The sequence below is a fragment of the Curcuma longa genome, chromosome 15, assembly GCF_044706935.1.
Source record: "Curcuma longa cultivar G26 ecotype Majalengka, Jawa Barat chromosome 15, ITB_CL_G26_1.1, whole genome shotgun sequence".
Lineage (NCBI taxonomy): Eukaryota > Viridiplantae > Streptophyta > Magnoliopsida > Zingiberales > Zingiberaceae > Curcuma > Curcuma longa.
In genome coordinates, this window is record NC_133875.1 from 4981816 (window position 1) to 5004989 (window position 23174).

At 37.8% G+C, this 23174-nt stretch overlaps 6 protein-coding genes across 7 annotated transcripts; 1 reads left to right on the forward strand and 5 right to left on the reverse strand.

Annotated features, from left to right (window-relative positions):
- Nucleotides 1-530: 530 nt before the first annotated feature.
- LOC141846004 (SNF1-related protein kinase catalytic subunit alpha KIN10-like) lies at nucleotides 531-7027 on the forward strand. Its single transcript, XM_074733988.1, has 11 exons — nucleotides 531-784; nucleotides 1343-1533; nucleotides 4243-4427; nucleotides 4868-5050; nucleotides 5132-5263; nucleotides 5348-5533; nucleotides 5885-5974; nucleotides 6046-6129; nucleotides 6209-6340; nucleotides 6418-6627; nucleotides 6709-7027. The coding sequence occupies exons 2-11, from the start codon at nucleotides 1350-1352 to the stop codon at nucleotides 6820-6822; spliced, it is 1500 nt and encodes a 499-aa protein (XP_074590089.1). The 5' UTR covers nucleotides 531-784; nucleotides 1343-1349; the 3' UTR covers nucleotides 6823-7027.
- Nucleotides 6992-7485, reverse strand: LOC141846006 (histone H4). Its single transcript, XM_074733989.1, has one exon. The coding sequence runs from the start codon at nucleotides 7440-7442 to the stop codon at nucleotides 7131-7133; it is 312 nt and encodes a 103-aa protein (XP_074590090.1). The 5' UTR covers nucleotides 7443-7485; the 3' UTR covers nucleotides 6992-7130.
- Nucleotides 7486-8243: 758 nt separating this feature from the next.
- LOC141846003 (uncharacterized) lies at nucleotides 8244-12282 on the reverse strand. Its single transcript, XM_074733987.1, has 6 exons — nucleotides 12109-12282; nucleotides 10041-10175; nucleotides 9837-9948; nucleotides 9693-9754; nucleotides 9162-9581; nucleotides 8244-9075 (listed from the first exon to the last, which is right to left on the reverse strand). The coding sequence occupies exons 1-6, from the start codon at nucleotides 12196-12198 to the stop codon at nucleotides 8359-8361; spliced, it is 1536 nt and encodes a 511-aa protein (XP_074590088.1). The 5' UTR covers nucleotides 12199-12282; the 3' UTR covers nucleotides 8244-8358.
- Nucleotides 12283-13801: 1519 nt separating this feature from the next.
- LOC141846249 (high mobility group B protein 2-like) lies at nucleotides 13802-15129 on the reverse strand. Its single transcript, XM_074734259.1, has 8 exons — nucleotides 15053-15129; nucleotides 14910-14967; nucleotides 14727-14837; nucleotides 14610-14667; nucleotides 14485-14529; nucleotides 14309-14389; nucleotides 14122-14226; nucleotides 13802-14049 (listed from the first exon to the last, which is right to left on the reverse strand). The coding sequence occupies exons 2-8, from the start codon at nucleotides 14957-14959 to the stop codon at nucleotides 14032-14034; spliced, it is 468 nt and encodes a 155-aa protein (XP_074590360.1). The 5' UTR covers nucleotides 14960-14967; nucleotides 15053-15129; the 3' UTR covers nucleotides 13802-14031.
- Nucleotides 15130-15833: 704 nt separating this feature from the next.
- LOC141845895 (uncharacterized) lies at nucleotides 15834-16367 on the reverse strand. Its single transcript, XM_074733898.1, has one exon. It carries the CDS (start codon nucleotides 16365-16367, stop codon nucleotides 15834-15836), a length of 534 nt encoding a protein of 177 aa, XP_074589999.1.
- Nucleotides 16368-16569: 202 nt separating this feature from the next.
- LOC141846316 (AUGMIN subunit 4) lies at nucleotides 16570-22452 on the reverse strand. 2 transcript variants are annotated; one of them, XM_074734331.1, is made up of 15 exons: nucleotides 22367-22452; nucleotides 21913-22108; nucleotides 21757-21804; nucleotides 21540-21665; nucleotides 19839-20189; nucleotides 19613-19712; nucleotides 19490-19535; nucleotides 18857-18950; nucleotides 18659-18730; nucleotides 18466-18524; nucleotides 17783-17851; nucleotides 17656-17707; nucleotides 17070-17147; nucleotides 16906-16980; nucleotides 16570-16813 (listed from the first exon to the last, which is right to left on the reverse strand). In XM_074734331.1, the coding sequence occupies exons 2-14, from the start codon at nucleotides 22039-22041 to the stop codon at nucleotides 16906-16908; spliced, it is 1299 nt and encodes a 432-aa protein (XP_074590432.1). In that variant the 5' UTR covers nucleotides 22042-22108; nucleotides 22367-22452; the 3' UTR covers nucleotides 16570-16813. The 2 variants fall into 2 exon arrangements, with proteins under 2 accessions (XP_074590432.1, XP_074590433.1); XM_074734332.1 differs by having other exon boundaries at nucleotides 21540-21661; nucleotides 21753-21804.
- Nucleotides 22453-23174: the final 722 nt, after the last annotated feature.

Here is a 23174-nt window from a genome sequence, read left to right on the forward strand (position 1 = left end):
ATTTTTATTTCATGATGCATAATATATTAAATTAAATTTTGATCAGAGATCTATATTTATTATCATAATATATTAAACTAAAATTTATTTAAAGATTTATATTTATTATCGGGTGTAATTCATAATGATTCTTAGATAAAAAAATTATTGAAAGATTTTTTTGAAGATTTTAAAATTTTTTAATTTTTTATTAATAATTATGATTTTTTAATTATTATAACGTGATAGACAGATTTAAAATTTAGATGATTAATAAGATAATAATAAAATTAATATTGAAGAATAGTATTATTATTTTTTATATTTGAAAAAAAAAACGTCCTATGGAGTTTTTGTCGAAAGATATTTAAACATAAAATTATAAATATAGTAATGATAATGATGATATAATTTATTAGTAAGAAATGAATTCCATCCTCCAAAGTAAACAAGCCTAAAACTACACCCAATCGCATCTCGTCGACATGCGGACCCACCGTACTTCACCATCGCCATCAACGTCACCTTCGCCTTCCTGCAATAAACAAAACAAATAAATGCACTTCTCTGCGCCGGCCGATTCCTGGAAATCGATCCGCACGGGGAAGCCTTCGGTGGCCGCGATGGCGCGTCGATGATTCGATTGCCTACTCTTCGTCCCTCCATCGATCGTCGGATCTCTCTTCCTTCGCAACTCCTCAGATCGATCTCGTTTCGCCCTGCTTCCTTCTCTTCGTCGAATCCCAAACCCTAGATCCGATCCTCGCCGCCTTCTCCGCTCCTCGATTAGCCTCTGCTGATTCGGGTTGGTTTTCTGCTTTTTTTGTTTGATTTTGGTACTGCAATCGCTTTCCTTCCCCCTCCTCCCTTTCAATTACGATATGAAAAACGTTTGCCTTTTCTTTTCCGTGATGTTGGAATTTTGAAACTTTGTGTTTAGCTGATGCGATGCTTGTATTTCCTTTCGTGTGCGATGCGGATTTCATTTCTTTTGGATCGTGGATGTTGGTTTTATGGTTTAGAAAGTTGCTGTTATGGCATGCTGCTATCCATTATTTTCTACAGTTTATAGTTGATGTACAGGAGGAGGTATATCATAGTTTTCTCTGTGCAGTTTTATAAGAATTTGATTGTTACTTATGCTTGGTTAAAATCTTCTGAAGTTGTTTTTCTTGTCAACCTATTATATGGATTTGAGCTTTGTTCTTTTCATGGCATTAACTTGATTATACCTACAGTTTCATTGTTGCTAAACTATTGAAAGTTCTTCATTGTTAAGCTTGTACGCTTACTCAACCTCCATCTCCTAATTAAATGAGCTAAGCAAACACGCTTAACTTTTTTTCTTTTGATATTATTTCAGAGTCAAAATGGAAGGATCTGGTAGAGGTAGCAGCGCTGATGTGGTCTTGCAAAATTATAAGATAGGAAAGACTCTTGGCATTGGATCATTTGGTAAGGTTAAAATTGCAGAGCATTTGTTGACGGGCCACAAGGTTGCTATCAAGATCCTGAACCGCCGGAAAATAAAGAGCATGGAAATGGAAGAAAAAGGTATGTCCTTGCTAGGATTTTTTTTTCTTGTTCTTTTATCTAGATCCTCCTCCATTTTGAATATATTTATTGAGCTACTAAATAAAATATCAATAAACAATTTGCTAACAGCTTGGTGTATCATTTACAAGAGGTTCATAATAATCACCTTGAACATGGCGATTTTTCTATAGAAAATTCAGTTGATTTCTATTCTGTTGTTTTTTAGAGCCCTATCATCTGTTTGTATGATGTGTAGCAAGTTCATCTAGTGACCTGTTCAATAAAAATGCGTATATTTCATGTTATGGGAGAACAACTAATGGATAAAAATAAATCTACTTTTCATCGCACAATTTACAGGTAACATTTTGTTATCAGCTCTTCCGTCAATGAAGAATCCAAACGATGAAAACTGGAATATTAATTCCATATATTCTTAAAAATACCTTTTCTTCCCTCATCTACATTCACATAATGTCTGTAATGGCAAATCCAGTGGACCTAATCACACACCAAATTTCAGGCCTTGCAATATATGCAGTGACCTAGTACCATAATAAAATGAGGCTTTGGAACTAGGTTAAAACCAAATAATTATGCCAAGTTATTTATAATAGTGCTTATGTACCAAGGAAACCTTCTTTCGACTGTCCAAGTGACTCTAATGAGGGAGCCTGAATTTTCCTTGGTGTTGTGGTATCCTCATCAGAGCATTAGCTGGTTGACAATGCCTTTGCTGCAATATGCTTCTGCCCATTTTAGCCATATCCACCAACAGCCTTTTGGTTCGGCTTTCATTTATTGTGTATGCCTTTTGCTTGTGGTCGTGTCATTAGTCTGGATTAGGCTCATTGGACCTCCTAATTCAATAGCTTGGGCTCTTGGAACCCTTCAAAAGAAGCTTTAAATTTTTTAATCATAAATTGCTTATCCTTGCAGTCGATACAATTATTCACCTACAATTATAATTTTATTAAAAGGTTTTTAGGCTAAACTAGAATCTTGGTGGGAAATACTAGAAGCGAAAGGTTTTAGGCTTAGTAGATACAAAATACATGAAATTTAAGTTTAGCAATATTAAACGTAATAAGACAATTGTTAAGATAGGAGAGACAAGTTATCTAGAACTGAGAGCTTTAAGTATTTAGGATTTTGCAGGATGATGATGGATTTGAAAGAGATGTCTTACATAGAATACAATCAGGATGGTTGAAATGGAGGAGAACATCGAATGTTTTATGTGATCGTAAAGTACCTCTAAAATTTAAAGGGAAGTTTTACAAAACAGCTGTTAACTTACTATGTTATATGACGTTGAATGTTAGGCTATGACTCGAGTACATGAGCAGAAGATGAAAGTTGCAAAGATGAGGATGTTAAGATGAATGTGTGGGCATACGAGGATAGACAGACTAAGAAATAAGAGCAATAGAGAGAAAGTCGGAGTTGCATCTATTGAGGAGAAAACTCTAAAATACACGTTTAAGATGGTACAGATATGTACTTAAACGACTAATAAATATTTCAGTTAGGTGATATAAAATTATGATAAATATGCATATCAAACGAGGAAGCAGAAGATCAAAAAAGACTTGGTTAGCAACAATAAAATAAAATAAAATTTATTTAAGTATAGATGATGATATAACAGGAAATAGAGTCCAATGACGTAGAAAGATCCTTATTTCTGACCCCATTTAGTGGGATAAGATTTGGTTATTGTTGTAATTATAATTTTATTAATATTCTTTTGCACCTAAATCAAGTAAATGATAGAAAGATTTATATGCTCTTTGAGATGAATAACACATTTTTCTCTTATATGCCTTTTTCTATAACTATCTTAACAGATGGATTGTTACCACGAGGCATACTTGATACAATGTTTTCCTACTTTCTCACTCATGACATGGTAAAATACATGATCTTGAAGCATAAATCAAAGGAGGCATACACTCTCACAATTTTCTATATTTCACGATAAATGTTCCTAATCTGTTTTCCCTTCTTTATATAATCTTTTGCACTTGCAAACAACCTAGATATAGGGATCTAACTATGAAAATTGAAAGCATGCAAAAAACATATTATTAGCAAGATAATTACTCAAGGTCACAAAATTTAACTAAAAACACGCCTAAATTTTGTCTAAGATGGAGAAGGATCATTGGCCGTAATATTCTTGATGTAATAAACATGTTATGTTAAAATAAGTCAAATCATGGTCTGATATTCAATTTTATATTTGATTTTTACTTGAGGAATATTTTATTAATGATGCCCTTCAACTCATTCAAAGTCAAGTGTTTGTTGGTGGAAAATGGTGCAGTAAAAGTAGACTATTTAATAAATTAGATTTTTTTTTAATTTTATCTTATTACTGCATAAAACTAATTCTATTGTTTCTCTTTTAATGCGTCTAGACACCTTAGATTCTTATTGGATTGTTGTAACTCATTGTTTTCACCATTCGAGCATTAATAAAGAAACTAGTAATTTGAAGATTTTCTTCTCTCTTCTGAGATCAGTGATTAAGACATGCAACACCATCTTGTTATACACTTAAAACAACCAATATGCTTAGATGTCCATGACTTTGATTTTGGCATATGATGCAGAGAAACTATGACATAAATTCCATATACGTCATCATGTCTTTGCGGTATTTACACTCTATGTTTACATTGTTTAATTGATATTTATAGGTGACATTTGTTTGTATTGCAGTGAGACGAGAGATCAAAATATTAAGATTGTTTATGCATCCGCATATTATACGACTTTATGAGGTGATTGAGACACATTCAGACATTTATGTTGTGACGGAGTATGTTAAAGCTGGCGAGCTATTTGATTATATTGTTGAAAAAGGAAGGTTACAGGAGGTTGAAGCTCGCCGCTTCTTCCAACAGGTACTTGAGAATTTCATGCTTTTCGTACCTTGTCCTTGGATGTATCTGAAAATCAAATTTCCCATTTCATTATCTAATGGCAAGTAGTCTATTTTTGTTTGTTTGGTACATATTTTGGTTGAGCACGTTTAAAAGCTGGAAAAGTCTGTCTTTTCCAGATGCTTTCAAGAATTATTCTCAGCTTTCTTTCCTGTTCAGTGTGTCTTTCGTTGCAGATTCATTGAGAATTTGTGTTGTTTTACATGGCATTTTGATATTGATGTCAGTTTTAGACTTTTAGTACATATTGATAAATTTTAGTGCATTCTCTAATCATCTGCACATGCCTGACTTCCCTCTAATAATCTGAAATATGGCTGACTTCCCTCTCTAATAATCTGAAACATGCCTGACTTCCTTTCGTTCTTTTGTTGTCAAAAACCTACTTCTTCACCAAATAGATTATATCTGGTGTTGAGTACTGCCACAGAAACATGGTTGCTCATCGGGACTTGAAGCCAGAGAACTTGTTGTTGGATTCAAAGTGCAATGTTAAAATTGCTGACTTTGGCTTAAGTAACGTTATGCGGGATGGCCATTTTCTGAAGACTAGCTGTGGAAGCCCAAATTATGCTGCTCCTGAGGTATTTAGAAATTTTGATGTGTTGATTGTTCATTTTTTCCATTTACTTTGATTTGTACTGTGATGAGTTCATCCTCTTTAGGTCATTTCTGGAAAACTTTATGCTGGACCTGAGGTTGATGTGTGGAGTTGTGGTGTCATTCTGTACGCTCTTCTTTGTGGCACCCTTCCCTTTGACGATGAGAATATTCCAAACTTATTTAAGAAAATAAAGGCAAGAAATCCTATAACAATATACAATCTCTTTACCATCCATGAACATAACACACTGACTGATCCACTGCTGTCAATAATCTAGGGAGGAATATATACTCTTCCTAGTCATTTGTCTGCCCTTGCTCGAGATTTGATTCCTAAAATGCTGGTTGTTGATCCTATGAAGAGAATAACCATTCCTCAAATCCGTGAACATGCATGGTTCAAGATTCGTCTTCCTCGCTATCTAGCTGTTCCTCCATCAGATACTTCACAACAAGCTAAAAAGGTGGGGAGTTTTTAGTTGTTACTCCGATTGATTATTATTGCTTTGGTTAATGACAATATGTTAATACTTGTTTCTGTTAGGTTGTGATGGCTCAGATAAAGGCTCTAAGTAGTTATTTCTAAGGAATGAAAAATAGAGCTGAAATATATTTTCTCATTCCAATATTTAGTTTGGAAGAATTTTGTTCAAGTGATAAGCAAAGAATAGTCTACAAATAGAAAAGTATGGAAACAGTTGGTAGCTGATGATTCTAAAATCTTTCTCACTGTTGTACAAGGATGTCTTCTGGTTTTTAGTAGGTGACTTGAAAATTCTATAATCTTTCTCACAAACAGTTGACCATTCTTGCAGATCGATGAAGACATCCTGCTGGAGGTGACTAAGATGGGTTTCGACAAGAACCAGTTGGTCGAGTCTCTTCATAACAGAATACAGAATGAGGTATTTTTACTTGATTTAGCAACTTCATAGTATGGGACTATATAACTTAATCCATCAGTGTTCATAATCAGGCAACTGTTTCTTACTACTTGCTCGTGGACAATCGTTTCCGCGCAACGAGTGGCTATCTTGGTGGTGATTTTCAAGAAACCATGGTATTCAAACTGTTATAACTCGATCATGCAACTGCGAATTATTTGGCTGCTTATTCACGATTAAATACATGTTTTGCAGGATTATTTGAATCCCAATTCAAGTGAAATGGCAGCTCCACATCGTCAACCTGGTTACATGGAACAACAGGGGATTAATCCAAGAGCAGCACATTCCCCTGCTTCTGAAAGAAAATGGGCTCTTGGTCTTCAGGTCTCATTTGCTCCTCTCTCTGTCTCTTAATCAAGGTGTTCGATTGTTTCTTGATATGCAAAACTTTGATGATCCAGTCTCGAGCCCATCCTCGTGAGATCATGACAGAGGTGCTCAAAGCCCTGCAAGAGCTGAATATTTCTTGGAAACAGATTGGGCATTACAACATGAAGTGCCGTTATTTCCCTGGCTTTGCTGATTCCGCAGGAATGCTCAACAATGAGTCTGCTACTGTCGAAACTGAAGCTGCTGATAAAGAACCTTTGGTGATAAAGTTCGAGATGCAGGTAAATCCCCTTCCACATCGCCGATAACCATCATATGGAATTTTAAGAACTGATCGATGTCCGGCTTCACGTATCATGCAGCTTTACAAGACCAGGGAAGACAAGTATCTCCTCGATCTCCAGAGGTTGAGTGGCCCTCAGTTATTGTTTCTTAATTTGTGTGCTGCATTTCTCGCTCAGCTTCGAGTTCTGTGACGATCCTACTTTTTTGTTGATAAAAGATTTACTCGAGCAAATTCACATACTCATATACTACAATTGGGTTGTAAATATATATATGGTTTGAAAAGCCATCGAGCTCGTAGAACAGAGCGGTTGCTTCAGCAAATTATGGTTTGATTTATGCATTTTCACACAAGAACAATTGTGGGGAATTTAAACGGGTCGGATTAAAAGAGCATTCATATGTTTGATTACATGATTCAGCAGCAACATCTTCGTAAAAAGATGGCTTTTTTTTTGCGGACCTAGTACAAACCCTAATCCTAGAGAATAGGAAGGCATCAGCCGCCGAAACCGTAGAGGGTTCGGCCCTGGCGCTTGAGGGCGTAGACGACGTCCATGGCGGTGACGGTTTTGCGGCGGGCGTGCTCGGTGTAGGTGACGGCGTCGCGAATGACGTTCTCGAGGAAGATCTTGAGGACGCCGCGGGTCTCCTCGTAGATGAGGCCGCTGATGCGCTTGACGCCGCCGCGCCGGGCGAGGCGGCGGATCGCCGGCTTCGTGATGCCCTGGATGTTGTCGCGAAGGACCTTGCGGTGGCGCTTCGCTCCGCCTTTGCCGAGCCCCTTGCCTCCCTTGCCACGCCCAGACATTTCAACGAAGGAGGTGTTAGGAGTACAAGAAATACGAGGAGGCGAATCGCGGTGGTGCGGGGGAAAGCGGCGGGCGGGGAATATTTATAGAGAGCGAGGAGAGGAGGGATCCGTGGGATGGTGTTTATTGTCCGTTCGATTTGGTTTGTAGAGTCGTGATCTGTTGGGTTGCTTAGTCCGGATCAGTGACGTGGTTGGAAGTGTTCTAATTGGCCGCCCTAATTTGATTGCATTGTTCTAGCGATTTTCATATTTGATGGCTTTGCCTTTGGATTTGTTTGGTATTGATAAAAATATATATATTAAAAAGTAAAAATTGAAAATAGATAAAATAAATAGATTTTTTAATGAATGTTTTTCTGAATAATAATTTTATTTGTAAAAAGTAATAAGCAAACAAGGACAACATGCGCGGCAAATAACTGCAAGCTCACTGTTTGAGATGAATAAAGCAAGTATATATATTATATTTTAGATTTACTTGACAAGTCTAAATATTTGAATTATAAAAAAATTAAATTCTTTTATTGAATACATATAAATGTAGATAGGTAAAATGATAAGAGTTTGAAAAACAGATGGTGCATTTAGATGAGATAATGGATTTCAAAACAAGATCTAATTCCACCTCTTCTTCAATGTCAGCATTCTAAGTCGTAAGCACTTTAGCAAATTCTTAGTAAAGCACAGCAAGTTGCATGGGTACAAGCAGCAGGCCACAAAGTGCCTAGCATAATATTATAATCCTTAAATTACAAACAGCAAAGCAAAAAAAAAAAAAAGAAAAAAAAAATAATCACAGATGCGAAAAAAAGGAACAGAGAGTCATAGACCCTTTCCCTACAGCAGAGCATCTGCTTAGCATGCCTATCTACTGAAGTAGGTGAGTAATCCCTGTTATTGTCCACTGTTCTTTTTATGTTAGGGCACTGAGCTCCTTGCACATGTACTGGTTTGCTGTTTCGACAGGCGAGAATGCCGAGTTTTTGCTTCTCTTTAGTCTGTAGGCGGTGCTGCATCTGTGCACTTGCAATGCTGAAGCCTCTTGCCCTTCGACAGAACGATTGACATCATCGATGGCGGTTTCAGTTTCATTCCAAGCTGAGCTTGTGCTTGTGCTTGTGCCAGTATTATAATTTTCTTTCTCCATAGTCGGATGTCCTGTGGCGTTCAGCTGTGCCTCTCTTGTCACCCTCATGTCTTGTTGCGTGGTGGTGAATGGGAGAGGGGATAGTCTGCTTCCGAAAAAACTCCAGAAGGGCACTGGGGCAAAAACTTGGGCGTTGGAGTTCATCGGGACACCTTTAGGTTGGAACTCCAGAAAGTGGCACATAGAATGTGCTGCAGAATCCGTTGCGATACTGCTTGTCGTGAGCCGGCACGAAGCTTCGCAGGGTGATATGTGTGCCGGCGATGGAGCTTGGATATGCGTATCCATGTTGGTTTTCTGACCATGAGAGGAAGCAGAAGCAGCACCAGCACTGGGCATCCCCTGGAAACATGCTGAGTTCTCATCGTCAGAGGAACATGCTTTTCCAGAGTTGGAGATGACGAGTGTTCTTCCAAAGAGTTTCACACTCGTAGGTTGTGCTCGCACCGAAGTGTTGCTATCCTTTGGATCCATGTCCGGCCTCTGTAATGTGACAGTAAAACGTTGATAAAATCTTGTTCTCGAAATGAATTAGAGAGAAGGCCTATCAGAAAGATTGATGTATGTACCAGCATAGCATCATCTAACTTAGTTGAGCTGCTAGTTTCCAGGCCCAGCACTAATATCTTGTTGTCTATCAAAGCTGATGAGGTTGGGGAGCAACATCCGTTCTCCGAGTCACTCATTGAAACGTCCATTGGGTCCAAACCAACCGCAGTTGACGATGGTGATGCACAGATGCTCCGAGTCTTTGAGACAAACGAGCCAGAAGTATCAGATCTGAGTAAAGACAGCACCGAGACTGGTGATCCACTCTCTTGTTCAGAGAATGAAGGAATTGTGAAGGAGGAACTCTCCGGTGACTTTGCATTTGGAACAGTAGGAGCGCATGCATGGCCTAGCTTACGAGGATATGGATGCAGTGGTTTTCGCTTTGGCCTAGGAGGAGGAATGTCAATAGACCTTCCAGTATCTGCTTTGCGGTCGACCTAGATTTCAAGGTGAAATCAGGAATTTTATGTGCAAATCTAAAGGGAAAAAGCAACGATAGCAGTGATGAGATATTGAAAGAGAAATTATTGGAAAAATAAATAGCACACCTTTGAGAAAAACTTCTGTGCATGACTTCGGATTTGAATGGCAGTCTTTGTGCCGATATGTTCTGCAAGTAGACTCTTAATCAGGAAAAATAAGAAAATCTAGAGCCAAATTGGAAGGTAATTCAATACGAACGGGGAATGTACCTTGTATCCGGCGCCAAGCACGGCCAAAAAGTTTAATAGCTTCCAAAAACTTCTCATGTTCTTGTTTGGTCCACTTCTCTCGCTGCTTCGTGATCGTGTAAGGTTTCCTCACCTAATGCACATGAAGAACAACAATCCATTCAGAATCTATTTGAGCAGTGAAAAATCATCACATGATTCTCAACATTTAGCTGAGAAAAATACCCTAATCAGTGGATCTGATGCTGATACTGCCAGATCCCCTGAGTGAGTCTGGTCAGCAGATGATCTTACATTGACAAAAAGTAGATTGTTTGGAAGATTAATGTCGTTCATTGTCATTGACGGAACACAGTTCTCCTGGAATTGACAAAGAACAGATACGCATGAGCCTCTCTGCTCTCATAATCAGAGCAACATAAGATTAATGCAACTAAAAATGCTTATTCATGTAGCAAATCATCAAATAAATTAGATCACAGAGAGAGAGAGACAGAAGAAAGGAAAAAAAAAATCTAAAATTGCACTACACGACCATTGGAGTTAGCGTTGTTGGTAACACTCTCTTTCTTAATAAAAACTTCTGTCTTTGCAAAGAAAAACTAGTTTCTTCTTAAGATATAGAGGATGATGAGCTCGCAGTTTAATCCGATTTGGAGTTGAATGGATTTTGCATTAGTGGATAAGAACTGAGATAGAAAAACTATTGGCTAAGATATCTGATAATCATAGTGGCCACACAAATTACAGAGTTATTCTCCGCATATCAAAAAAGGGGAGGAGAGACGATTACGGGCTAGTTTTTTATGCATTTGATGACACCTCACCACAACATCAGGAGAGAATTTAGATAAACAAATCAAAATCCTCGGTTTTGTGCACTTCCTCTGCTTCTAGAAATCAATCAAATTTGTGGATAAAAAGAGAGAGATAGCCCCAAGTTTTTAGGTCCTAAAAATTTTCCTTTCTCAAATGGCAAATATATTAACATTTAGGATTATGTGAATTATAATTAAAAAAAAACTAAAAGTATTGAGTTCATATGACTCAAACATTATGAACAAATCCATCAAAAACCAACTAGTCATGTTACAATTCGCATGCTTGCATCATAACCACAAACAAGCTTCCTAGATTTATTTCTATATAATTACTTGTGCATGTATAATGCCTATGAATAAATAGAACATGATTGGTTCAAAACATTTACAAATTAATCTAAAAACTACTAAAGGAAGGTTCTTTAAAAAAAATAGAAATTTGATTGACTAAACTTTTAAATTAGCCTACGTGATGTGATAATGTTTTAAGTAGCTCACCCAATAATTTTATGTTTTATCCTCTAATTTTATGTTTTCCTAATTTGTTCCTCCTGTGATTTATTTTGTCATAACTTGACGCCTATGAATCCAAAAAAAAATCAATTTGTGAAATCAAATCAATATCGGCAGGGTTTTTCTATTTACCAACAATATATTAGTAAAATTACATTTTTTGGGAAAAGTTAATAAGGTAAAACACGTTTCCTAAATATCATTAGGCCTAAGCAGCATATTAATATATAAAAAAAGATATACTTAAGAACTTATTAGGCTTTTAGAAGTAGTATTCCAATAAATTTTATATAATCGGTTTATTTATATTTGTTAACGATCACAATAATAAATACCTCCGTGACAAGATATTAGATATCTATAACTATTATTGGCTTGGAGTCATTTTAACTATATTGGACCATCTAGATTAGGACAAAATAGTTATATATAAAGATATGCATACAATTATAGAGGACAAAATAGAATTAACTATCTCACACAAGATATTCTAGTGCCACTTTTCTTGAAAAATATTTTTTAAAAAATACACAATCCGCCAGCCCAGTTTGAATTAATCATTTGTAAACGCGATTTTTAAAAAATTAGAAATATTTATTAAAGAAACAAAAATATGAGAAATTCATCACAAAATGTAAAATATCAAAGCTCAATCCAAAAACTCCAACTAATGCGATCGAAGCCGATCAAACCGAGCCAGTTTGAAAACCTAGCTCGTATAATTTTCTGCTATCCGAAATATTCAGATCAAATCAGGCCATTCGCTGTTGCAGAAGTCCAAAATCACTAAAAAGAGGCGAGAGAACAACAGCAATGATCCAAAATCACTAAAAAGCTCGGCACCCTCATCGAACAAGAAATCAATTGAATTAACAAACGACGATCAAAAATAAGAAAACCAACCCCCAAAGGGAACCACAATCGAAAACCATCAAGAAGGGGAAATTAAATCTATGTACCTGATCTGCCTTCTCTTCCTCCGTAGCAACTACCTCTCCTCTTTTCCCTCTCCCTCCCAGGCCGTCGCAGCTTCTCCCCTTCGCCTGCATCGATCTCGATCCCGGAATGGCGGAGAGATCGGATCGCAAACCCTCGCCGCCCCCTTCGTCGTCCGCTTCGCTTCCTGCCCTTTTCCAGAGCAGTTCGAGAAACAACTTGAGCACTCGTCAGTTACTTTACAAATAAATAAGTAAATAAATAAGTAATAATTATTATTATTATAAATTGACACACATAAATATTCGCCAGCCACTAAAATTACTCGACTTAGAAATTTCCGTGGCCACGAGAAGCGGATTGAAAACCAGCGGCCGGTAGTTGGGACTGCGGTGGGACCCGCGGCCCCGCTTTCCCTTTTTTCCGCCACGTAGCGCCGCTGCGACGAGGCACGTGATTCGGCGGCCCGCTGGAACTCCGACACGTGTCCTTCGACCAATTGGATCCGCGAGACAGCCAAAAGTCAAAACTAGGGTTGGTTCGTCAGAACGGTTCGATCGATCCTCGACCGATTTTTTTTTCTTTAAAATTACGACGAAATTAATTTGATCAATGAAATAAAGTGCAGTGTGAGGATAAGGAATTGGGCAAAACTCTCGATAAGGTTGAATTAAATTGGTGACGGAGATGGAAGAATAAAATATCTCCACAAATATCTGCAGCCACAAAAAATTGCTGAATGGGGAGGGCAAGGCAAATGATAAAAATATCTATAAAAAGAAAATATCTGGAGCCACAGAAATTCGCCAGGATAGAGAGAGATTTCTGGCCACTAGATGCGAAAAGTGCTGCACTTTTCTGCCACGCAGCCACCAGCATCGACAAAGTGCGCATGTCCTTTTTCGCACCGATAGAATTTTCTTTAATTAATAATTTTATTTTATTATTATTTGTGGCGCAGGAGGCTCTGGCTGCTTTGCCGTCCTCCATAGAAAATGGAAGGTAGGCAGGCCGCCGTGTTCATTTTTATTTTTATTTTTATTTTTTTAGAAAACAAAAATAAAATTAGATAAAAGATTTCTGGCCACTGGATTCTTGGAAGGGAAGCAGATTGAAATTAATTAAAATGAATAAAAAAATCGAGGAAACTCAAGTGGTCGAGGAAAGAGCGAACTGTATAATCTGCACTTTATTGCCATGTTGACAAATTTTATGAGAAAAAGGTAGCCGAGTATTAAATAGAACCAGCTCATGTATGTAATTGTTTGGATTAGGAGTAAGTAAAAATTTAATTAAATTAAATAAATTGATTAAATTTAAAATTTTAATTTAATTATTTTAAAATTTTCAATTTTAATTTTAAAATTAATTCAAATAATTGAATTAATTAAAATAAAAAATAATTTTTAATTTTTAAATAAATAAATTTATAAATCCTTAACTAATTAATAAAATTTTTATAATATTTAAAATTAATTTAATTATTTCAATTAATTTAATCAAAAATTAAATTAATAAATCTTTTATTAATTCAATTTTAACCCAATACTCACTTTCTAAAAAGTTAGAATATATGATGTGCTATCCCAATTCAGTCTAACTAAACATGAGTTGCAAATTAGACGGATCGAGCTAAAAAAAATTTAAAAAAAGGCTTGATGGATCATATCATATATCCCAATTTCTTAACCCCTATTTATCCTTAATATTGGCAAATAAAGATCAAATTTGCATAGATGGATCATATCATCAATCAACTACAACAATTTTATCAATTTAGCGAACGAACTCTTTGCACAAAGCGAAGATAACATGAGATGATCCGGCAAACAGAAACTACGAACATGTTAGTAAAAACCACTCGAAATACCAAAAGGCTTGATTCTATGTGCCAAAAGCTTGGTTCAGTTCTTCAACTCCAAGCCAGTCATAGTTGCAATTTTCCATTACTCATCATCTTCCGCCTGTTTTAAAACAAAATCAATTGAATAAAAGTTTCTACGATTATCAAGCAAGTGTCGCGATGAATCACAGACCTCCTCACTTCCTTCCTCGCCTTCGTCGTCATCGTGGACCTCGGACTTGGATTTGTCAGATTCATCTTCATCAGCTTCGGCGGCAGCGCGACTTTCTCCACCAGACTATTTGTTCAGGCAATACCAATAGCAGTCAGATTATGGATCATTAAACTGATCAAAATCAAGCAAGTTGAAAGATCATAACCTGGTTTTTATTGTAGATAGCTAGTTTCTTGGTGTATTCCGTCTTCAATTTAGCTGCTTTAGCCACATAAGGAGCTTTTTCCTGGAAAAGGAATACAATTCCGGATCACACCTAGTTTTTTCCCTGACAAACAGGAAGATTGATCTAGTGGAAGAGAAACAATTATCAAATATTACTTCTTCGGACATTGTTTTCCACTTATCGCCACCGGCTTTGCCAACCTGATTGAATCAAAATGATTTGGTTTGATTTAATATCAATTGACAAAAGAATCAACAAGTAAAAGACGGAGCAACTTTACCACAGCGACGGATTTGTTGTTAGGATGCTTTTCCTTGTACGTCTTCCTGAACTCTTCCCTGCCGAGCAAATAGCAATCAGCAATGATCCAAAACCCTAAAACGACTATGAAGCTTACATGAATACAAAGAAGGCGCTTGGAGGTCGCTTAGGTTTGTTCGGATCCTTCTCGGCCTTAGCCTTCTTCGGCTTCTTAGCCGGCCGCTCCGAACCCTTTCTCACAGCAAGCCTACAACAAAATAGATATATCAGATCTACCGATGCATCGAAAACAGAAATCCGAAGAGAAGAGATTGTTTACTTGGCGTCAGCCTTCTTCGGCGCATCAGTCTTCGATTTCCCCCGTTTCATGGCGATTACTGCAACAAAAACACCACGAGATCGGCCGAAAAATCGATATAACTTCTGAAAAAAAGGGAAGAAGTAGAAGAATGATCGGCGTACCTTGATCGAACGATTCGCGACGGCGGTAGAGCAGAAGAAAGAGCGATCGATGGGAGAAGGCGGATCGAAGGTCGAAAGGAGAGGGATGATAGAAGGGCGTGCGGAGGCGGTGGGTTTTGTGTTATGCGAGGAAAGGCGATCCGACGGCCCAGATGCGGCGATCAGGATTCTGAGGGAGATATTTTGGTGTGCACGTCAGCGATCCGCGGGATTGCGTTACGGATAGGAAATCATTGCGAACTTTCATCGCCGAGATAGCCGTTGGAACGCGACGTACGAAATTATCGTCGGAGAATGTTTCTCGTGTGTCTGAATTCACAACTTTGCCCTTCCTTGAACAAGCCATAAATGTAGTCTCGTCTCGACAGATTTGATATTTTGTGCGATCCACGCTGAGCAACTCCGTGCGCGACACAGCCGACTTATTGTTATTGTCTTTGCCCTTGCCGTGCCGACCGATTACGTCGGCCACCGCCAGGCCCGATCGACGCGCCACTCACCAGCACTTTGGATGGCATCGGATTCCAGCACGATTTGGTCAGAATCCAACCGCGATTTGATTAGAAACGGTAGGAATCCGATGTCGGCTGACGTTAGACGATCAGATCTGGCACGTGATCGTGTGATGGACGATGGATCACATGTCGCGCACGGGTGCACATGAGCGAGTCGCGCAGAATATCAAAATCGCTCTCTCGAAATGTTTCAGAATTATAAAGCAAATTGCATCGACGTAACCATGAAAAATAAGTCTTCAGAAAACACAGAAACTAATTAGTTTTCATTCTTCCTCCTCCCCGGACGGCGAGCTCCCGCTCCCTCCGCTGCCATCGTTCGATCCCGACGGCGACGACGGCGACGGTGGCTTATTCAAGTCGAATAATGGCCTTTTATTCTTCCTCTTCCTCCCCCTTCTCGAACTCTCCGCTGCCTCATCGTCGCCGCGTCCGCCTCGTCGCCGGCCAGAATCCTTCGCCTTGGCGCGGCACCCCCGCCGCTTCCGGCGGCTGGCGCTGTGTCCCTCCAGCGCTTCCCGCGTCTCGAACTCCTCGTGGCAGCCGTGGCACAGGTACTTCCGATGCAGGGGGTCGCCGGAGCCGGAGAGCAGCAGTAGCGACTCCGCCGTCTCCTCCTCCATCGACGGCGTCACCGAGCCGCACCCCCGCCGCGCGGGGTGCGACCGCATGTGCCCGTGCAGCGCCTTCTTCGACATGAATACCCTGTCGCACACGTGGCAGGCGATCGTCTCCGATTCCTCCTGGTTCTCGTCCTCGATTGGTAGTTTGTCGCCGAGGTCGTCGCCGCCGGTGCTCATGGCTGGAGGATATTTGCCGGCTGTGGGCGGCGTGGAGGAGGGAGGATAAGTAGAGGCGAGCGGGTGCGACGCCGTCGCTTGGCGAAGTGCTGCGTGTTCGATCGGTCGGTTGGTAGTTATTCTGACCGTTCAAAGGAAGGGATATGGCGGGAAGGATCTCACATGGACGAAGGCAGCATTTTAGTGGTATTGGAACGAAGAATGCAAAGAACAACCAGAAGACACAGGATTTAATAGATAGAATATAGTGATTTCCACATATCGCAACAAATTTAACTTCACTAGCCATGGAATGTCACAAAAGGAATCACAGCTTGAACACCAAAAATCCTTGCAAATGACATGAGTAAGGCGCCCTACATGGAAGTGAAAGTCGATGATCATCACTACCTTCTAACCGGAGGAACAGCACCTCTGCCCGGCGAGATGCCACGGCCGACTTGTGCCTGAAACAGTAAATGCCGAAGTCGATCGTTAGAGAACAATCAAAACTTACTTAATGTGATGCAAAGAGAAGCACCAAAATCAGGAAACATACTTAGGATGAGTGCTCAAGGGAACGCTTCAGATCCATTTCTACTTGATGAATTGTCCATTGCATTCCTTCCAGTTTCTGTAAATCAATTATTCTAACTAAATTAAGGAACTGCGATTGCTTCTGCAAAGACAAATGGCATTGGAAGAAACGGAAGATGTAGGAACCTTCACAATCTCATGATATTGTCTTGCAATTGTATCAAAATGTGGGTCGACGCCTTGGTACTCTCGTAATCGTGTGACCTGTTACATAATGATGGGATAAACATCTATCAAAGGAAAATTCCAATCTAGCCATTGCACGTAAAAAAGATATACAGTGAAAGAAGGAAAAGGAAGGTCCATGTTACGGAGGCAGCTGCAACAAACACACATTTTAAAAGCTTAATCAACCATAAATTTGTCAAGCAACACTCTCTTTGAAGAAAGAAAATTAAACCAAATATTCTTAGCAGTCAATTTCAATTTAGAAGGCTCCAATACCGCCAATGTCGAGGCGTCTATATGATTTCCATTTTGCAAGAGATCAGCATTTGACCAAGATAAAAATTTAAATGATTAGCAGAGATACTATACACTTTTTTAAACCTAGAAAGTTTTTTCTTTAGATTATGCAAATGTGCCTGAAAGATGAATGCAACAGAGAGACAGTTGAACAATGACCAAGAATGACATTGTATGATATAAAAAAATGGTATAATAGTACAGACAATTTAAAAAATGAAACTTCAGGAGATTGATGTAATTGTACCGCTTTATTGTAAGCAATGGATGCTTCTTCTGTCGCTTCCAATAGATATTTGCTGAAAGACATGGATGCAATTAGGTAACAGCTACAGCATTACAAAGAAGGGTCTAAGAAGTTATTTTTGAATTACCGTATCTTATGCAGGGCTGGAACAGAATCCTTAGTATAAGTGTCACGTAGAAGAAGATGTTCAAGAACACTGAGACAATGTCAGGGATATATAAACTTCAAAATAGAGTAAAATAATCAAGAACCATTGTACTAATGTTATATTGTCCTATGTCTAACAGTACAAGAACACCTGAACTATATTTTTGTTAAAATTTCTATCCATCTTGCAACATCACAATATGCTAAAGGAAAGCAAGAAAGATGCTGCAGAAATCAGAACAGTGTCCTATTAACAAAGCCCTATGACTAAATCCAAACAAATAAGTAGAAATGAGCTTCTTAATAATTATCAAAATGAAATAGTTAAATGCAGTAGCATGAGCACAGGTACAAGATTTGAATTGAGACAACTCCACTCTATCATGCAAAATGCATAAAAATTACCTGATGATGCACAATAAAACAGAATAAATTCTCATCTTCAAGAGCGCACTTCAACAATAGTTATTTTATGCACAATGAGACAGATGATGACAATTAGATAATGAACAAAATAGCAAATCCTATTGGATTTCCTTGAGTTAGGCAATAGTATGTAAGAACAGCATTGAACTATACTTCAAATATTTGAGTTTATGTAATAGAGTAACACATGCAGATAACTTCCAATGAGGCAAGCCTAGTACAACTACTTGGACAAACCTGAGTTTGGCATTCATTGTCTGACACCTCTTACAAAGCCATGTTTTCCTCAATTCATCCTGCTTATAATAAGATATCATGAACAAAGACAACTATTTTTGCGAAAACGAATAACAAAGAACAATATCTTCCATATTTCAAGCACAATTAAATAGATTACAATTTCAAGAATTATGTGCTCAGGCAAACTTACATATTGATGCTGATGCTGCAACTTCAGGTCCTTGACAAACCTGATAAGCACTCCAAGTATTTGCTCCAGGACCTTCAGATGCAAAAAGGTTAAGAGATGTAAACCAACCAACATGTCAGTGAAGATGCCACTTGACAGGGTACATTGTGCACAAATGAGAAAGGATGAGAAAATCATAAGGTGCTACTTGCTACTCACATTGTAGTGCTCTGCAAACTTCCTGTCCATCGAATAAAGGTCCTCTAACAACACAGCCTCTTCCCTCTCAATCTCTTCAATAATTAACTTTACCCTGTGCAAATGTGATAGCTTTACTTGTAAAAGAATTTGTTAAAAAGAATAAAATTCACTATTAACTATAATGTCCTAGAGTTTACCCATCACCAAAACTAACAAAGTTATCGACAAACCTATTGAGATTTCATTGGATGACCCCACCTAACCAAAAATATGAATATAACAGAAACAAGACCAATTTTTATACATATTGTCTCAAGCTATCAAGCTTAACTCATATACTAAACTAAAAGAGAATGAAAGCCAAAAACAAACACTACTACTATGTTACAATTTGATTGAATGTCAACTTTCCAAAGCCTAACTATTAAATCTTTTGGAAAATTGCAACTCAATCAAATCCTAACATAGTAATAGTAAACAACTTATATGTCATGAGTTTGAATTCAAACTTGCCCTTGCTTACGCTCTTGTTATGTATCCTGGTTAAGTCACCATCATGAGCCCATCCATGCAAACATATGCATCTTTGGCTTTCATTCTCTTTTAATTTAATCTATGAGTCAAGCTTAGTGATAGGAAAAGAAGTATCACCTCTCTGGAAGCCGAGCACTTGGAATTTGACTAAGCGATGGCGAGTCTGTTGAAGGCATCAACTAGTTCTTACATCAATGAGTTGTACTTAAATATTTGCATCTGTTTAAGAATAATGCTTACCGTTATCATTCATAACGAAAATATCAGCTAATGCTTCACACTTAGCATCTAAGCGACATTCAATTTCACGAACAAGGGTTCTCTGATATTCTGACGTATCCTAAAAGAACATAATCATACTCAAGAAATGTTTCAGAAGGTACAAATCAAGAATTCCCATATGGGTATCATCTATATCAATTCCAAAAGGTTAAGTGCAAAAATTATAGATGGTTGCCAGCCTTACCACATTCATGGAAGGATGTTGCTGTTGGACTTGCCATAGGAAACCCGCTGTTACTCCAAGAAAACGATTTGGCACCCCACCAACTCCAGGTTCAACAGCATCAGAACCATTAGCTGGAGCAGGAAATCCCAAGACACTGCTACTGCTATTTGAATAACTGTTATTATAGCTTGTTGAATTTGAACTAGTGCTTGGAGTTACACTTGTAGTGCTGTCAATAGAGCTCCTTGAAATCATACTAACTTTCTCTATTTCCTCCTCATTGATTTCCCCATCTTTAGACAGAAGGGGAAGTCTTAACCTCTGGGCAGCCTCAGCAACTGCCAGACGGTGCTCAAGAGAATCATAAACCTGAGTGCAATAGTACAGTTTAAATTCTAAGTGTATATACATTGTAAATCAAAATACCATATAAGTGAGTTTAAAAAATAGCAAAGACCAGTCTCCAAAACCAACAGGAGGCTTCCACTACAACTCCATTCATCTACTTAGCATTCAAAACAACTGGCATGTTAACAGATCTATCCCATTGAATCAGAAAATTTATATCAGCCTTCAAAGGACATTTCACATGACAATATTAAAGCTTTGTCAAACCACAATACTGTTTACAAGCAATAACATTTGACACCATAATCTCTTTCTAAAAGAAATATTTGCAAATAAAACCCCACATTTAATCATTAGGATATCAGACAAATCATAGATTCCATCATAATAAGATATTTACAGAAAAGGTTCATAATATCTCTTTCCAAGTCTAACAAGTATATGCAGCCAAACGGCTGGCGCTAGTTACATGACTAGTGAAATATGGTTGAGGCTAAACACTGCCTTGAAACATCTACTTTTGCCTATCTTTTGCATCAAGAATTTCAAACGATATCTATTAGTTATTAGAAATGTGACATCATTAGTTATTACAGCCATAACATTATGGTTGCTAAGTATATTCCTAATCATCTTTATTAGAAACTTTCTGCATTTAACACATGACTATTACATCTCAATTATATTTTCAGATCAACAGCACCATGCATGAAATGAACCAAACTAAAAATTACTTCAATTTACTTTCAGCATGTCCCAAGCATCAGTGTTTGTCCAAATGGGTTCTGATTTCTGAGTGTCTAAATCAAAGTAGAATTGATAACACAAATGACTTCAAGAAAAACAAGAGTTTGTTAGCGCAACTCAGTATCTAAAGAAGAAATTCATAGGTAAAGGACTTTATATTGAAAAATCAATCTGCATGCAAGTATGAAATTTGCAATGTACAAATGTCCAGTTAAGTGAACATCAAGTCAGTAGGATGACCAACCAGGTGCTAGTGGGCCTTTAGTATGGATATTAGAGCATGTATATACATTCACAACTTATAAGTCAAACTGGAAATTATTGACGACAAAAATGTGATTAAAGCAAGTCAAGGTAGTCCTGTATCTCTTGCTTTTTGTCACCAAAAAGATAATATCAAAATTGCTCCTGCATGAGCAACTAGAACTGAACTAAGGCAATACAACATGGATTAGTGTATCATGCCACATATGCACAGTTAAAATGTCTAACACTAGCTGATATCCAGCGGATTTGGCAATTCTAGGCAATCATGATGTCTGTTTTCCCTGGACTTAAAATTCAATGGAAACAAGTAAGATCCAAAAAGAAGTGAAAGCTCAAAAATAAACAAGACGCACAAACCTCAGGGGAGCACTTCTGCCCAAGATGAGAATAGGGGCCAGGAATGTCTTTAACCCCTCCAAGGTTCCCCCCAAAAACAGTCTGCTGGTACTCTTCAACCATTGAGATTGCTTCACCGTAAACTGCCTATAGAAGCACAATTCACGATTAAATCAACCCTAAACCAAAGGTCATAAAATTATATATCCTTACTCCTACAGGACAACAAGTCACCCACCAAGGCTTCCAAGTAGCATGTCCGCTCCCGCAGCATTTCCTCCCTCGCCTGTTACCACCATATCAAACAATACACGAGAAAAAAAAACAAACTATGAATAATCAAATGGAATAATATATATTTCTCTCTGTTTAATTGCAATGCAGACGCGATTACAAGTTGAAGTTCGGCGAAAGAAGATTTTGACACATAAGAACCATCAGGGGCGAGGCAGTGGCGCTCGAGCTGCTCAATGAGATGCATCACGTCAGCAGGCAGATTCTGGGATTGCGCAATCTTCGCCATGGATCTACTATCAGAACCAGCTATTGGCTCGCTGAATCAATTGGCCGGACTAGTGGAACAGATTGACCTGGAAAATGACATCAATTGCTAAATTTTAATCAAATTTATCGCGCAGTACAAACATTAATCACAGAACTCTGCTCACGGATTAAAATCACACACATGCGACAAACGATACACTCTAATCACATACAAATCCCAATTTTTTTTAACACAAATCAAAAACTCAAATCACAGTAGAATAAACACGAGTAATGCTGCATCTCTCTTACAAGAAAGGAAAGAGAGGAGATAAATCATGGGGAAAATAAGAGAGAAATCGAACCAGAAACGAGACGCAGATCCGAGGCGTGAGTTGTGAGCGTTCGCTAGGGCTTCGTCGTGGGAAGAGCAGAGCGGCAGAGAGCTTCGGTCCATCCATTTCGTATTTTTTAAAAAAAATATCACAGAAATTTCATGAAATGGACCGGTTTAAGCATCCGTTCTCCATTAACCCGCAACCTGTCAGCTGACCCGATAATCCATTTCACTTCCCTAATACATTTTTATATGGTTATCAATCATTTTTAATACAAATATTTAATTTAGTCGATTGCTAGATATAAAGAGAATTATTTTAGAAAATGGATATATCTTTTAAACTTCTAAAAATGCAACTTTGAGCGCTAAAGAAAGTTATATACACATTGTAATAAATTATTATTATAATAATTTTAAACCCCCAAATTGGGACATCAATATACACTATATTATTTTATTTATTTTTTACATAATTTAAATATTTTTTGATTGAATTAATCTGGATGGCTATTTTTAGATTTTCTATCGGATAAATCTAAAAGTACAAATGACTCTTTATCGGCGATGAAAATATTTTATAGTATGCTATAATTAAGATTCAAATTATAGATTTTATATTTTTTATTTATTGATCGTTATGCTCAAGGGCAATATACATTCTATATTAGTAACATATATAATTAAACATGGATATATACTCTATTTTAGTTTATTAAAAATATAGTACTACGACACCAATTAAATATAAAAGAGCTAAAATAAAAAGTCGAAAGAGCGTTTTTGTTAAATCATCAAAATCATACCCCACTTTAATTTTTTTTAATGAAAAATAT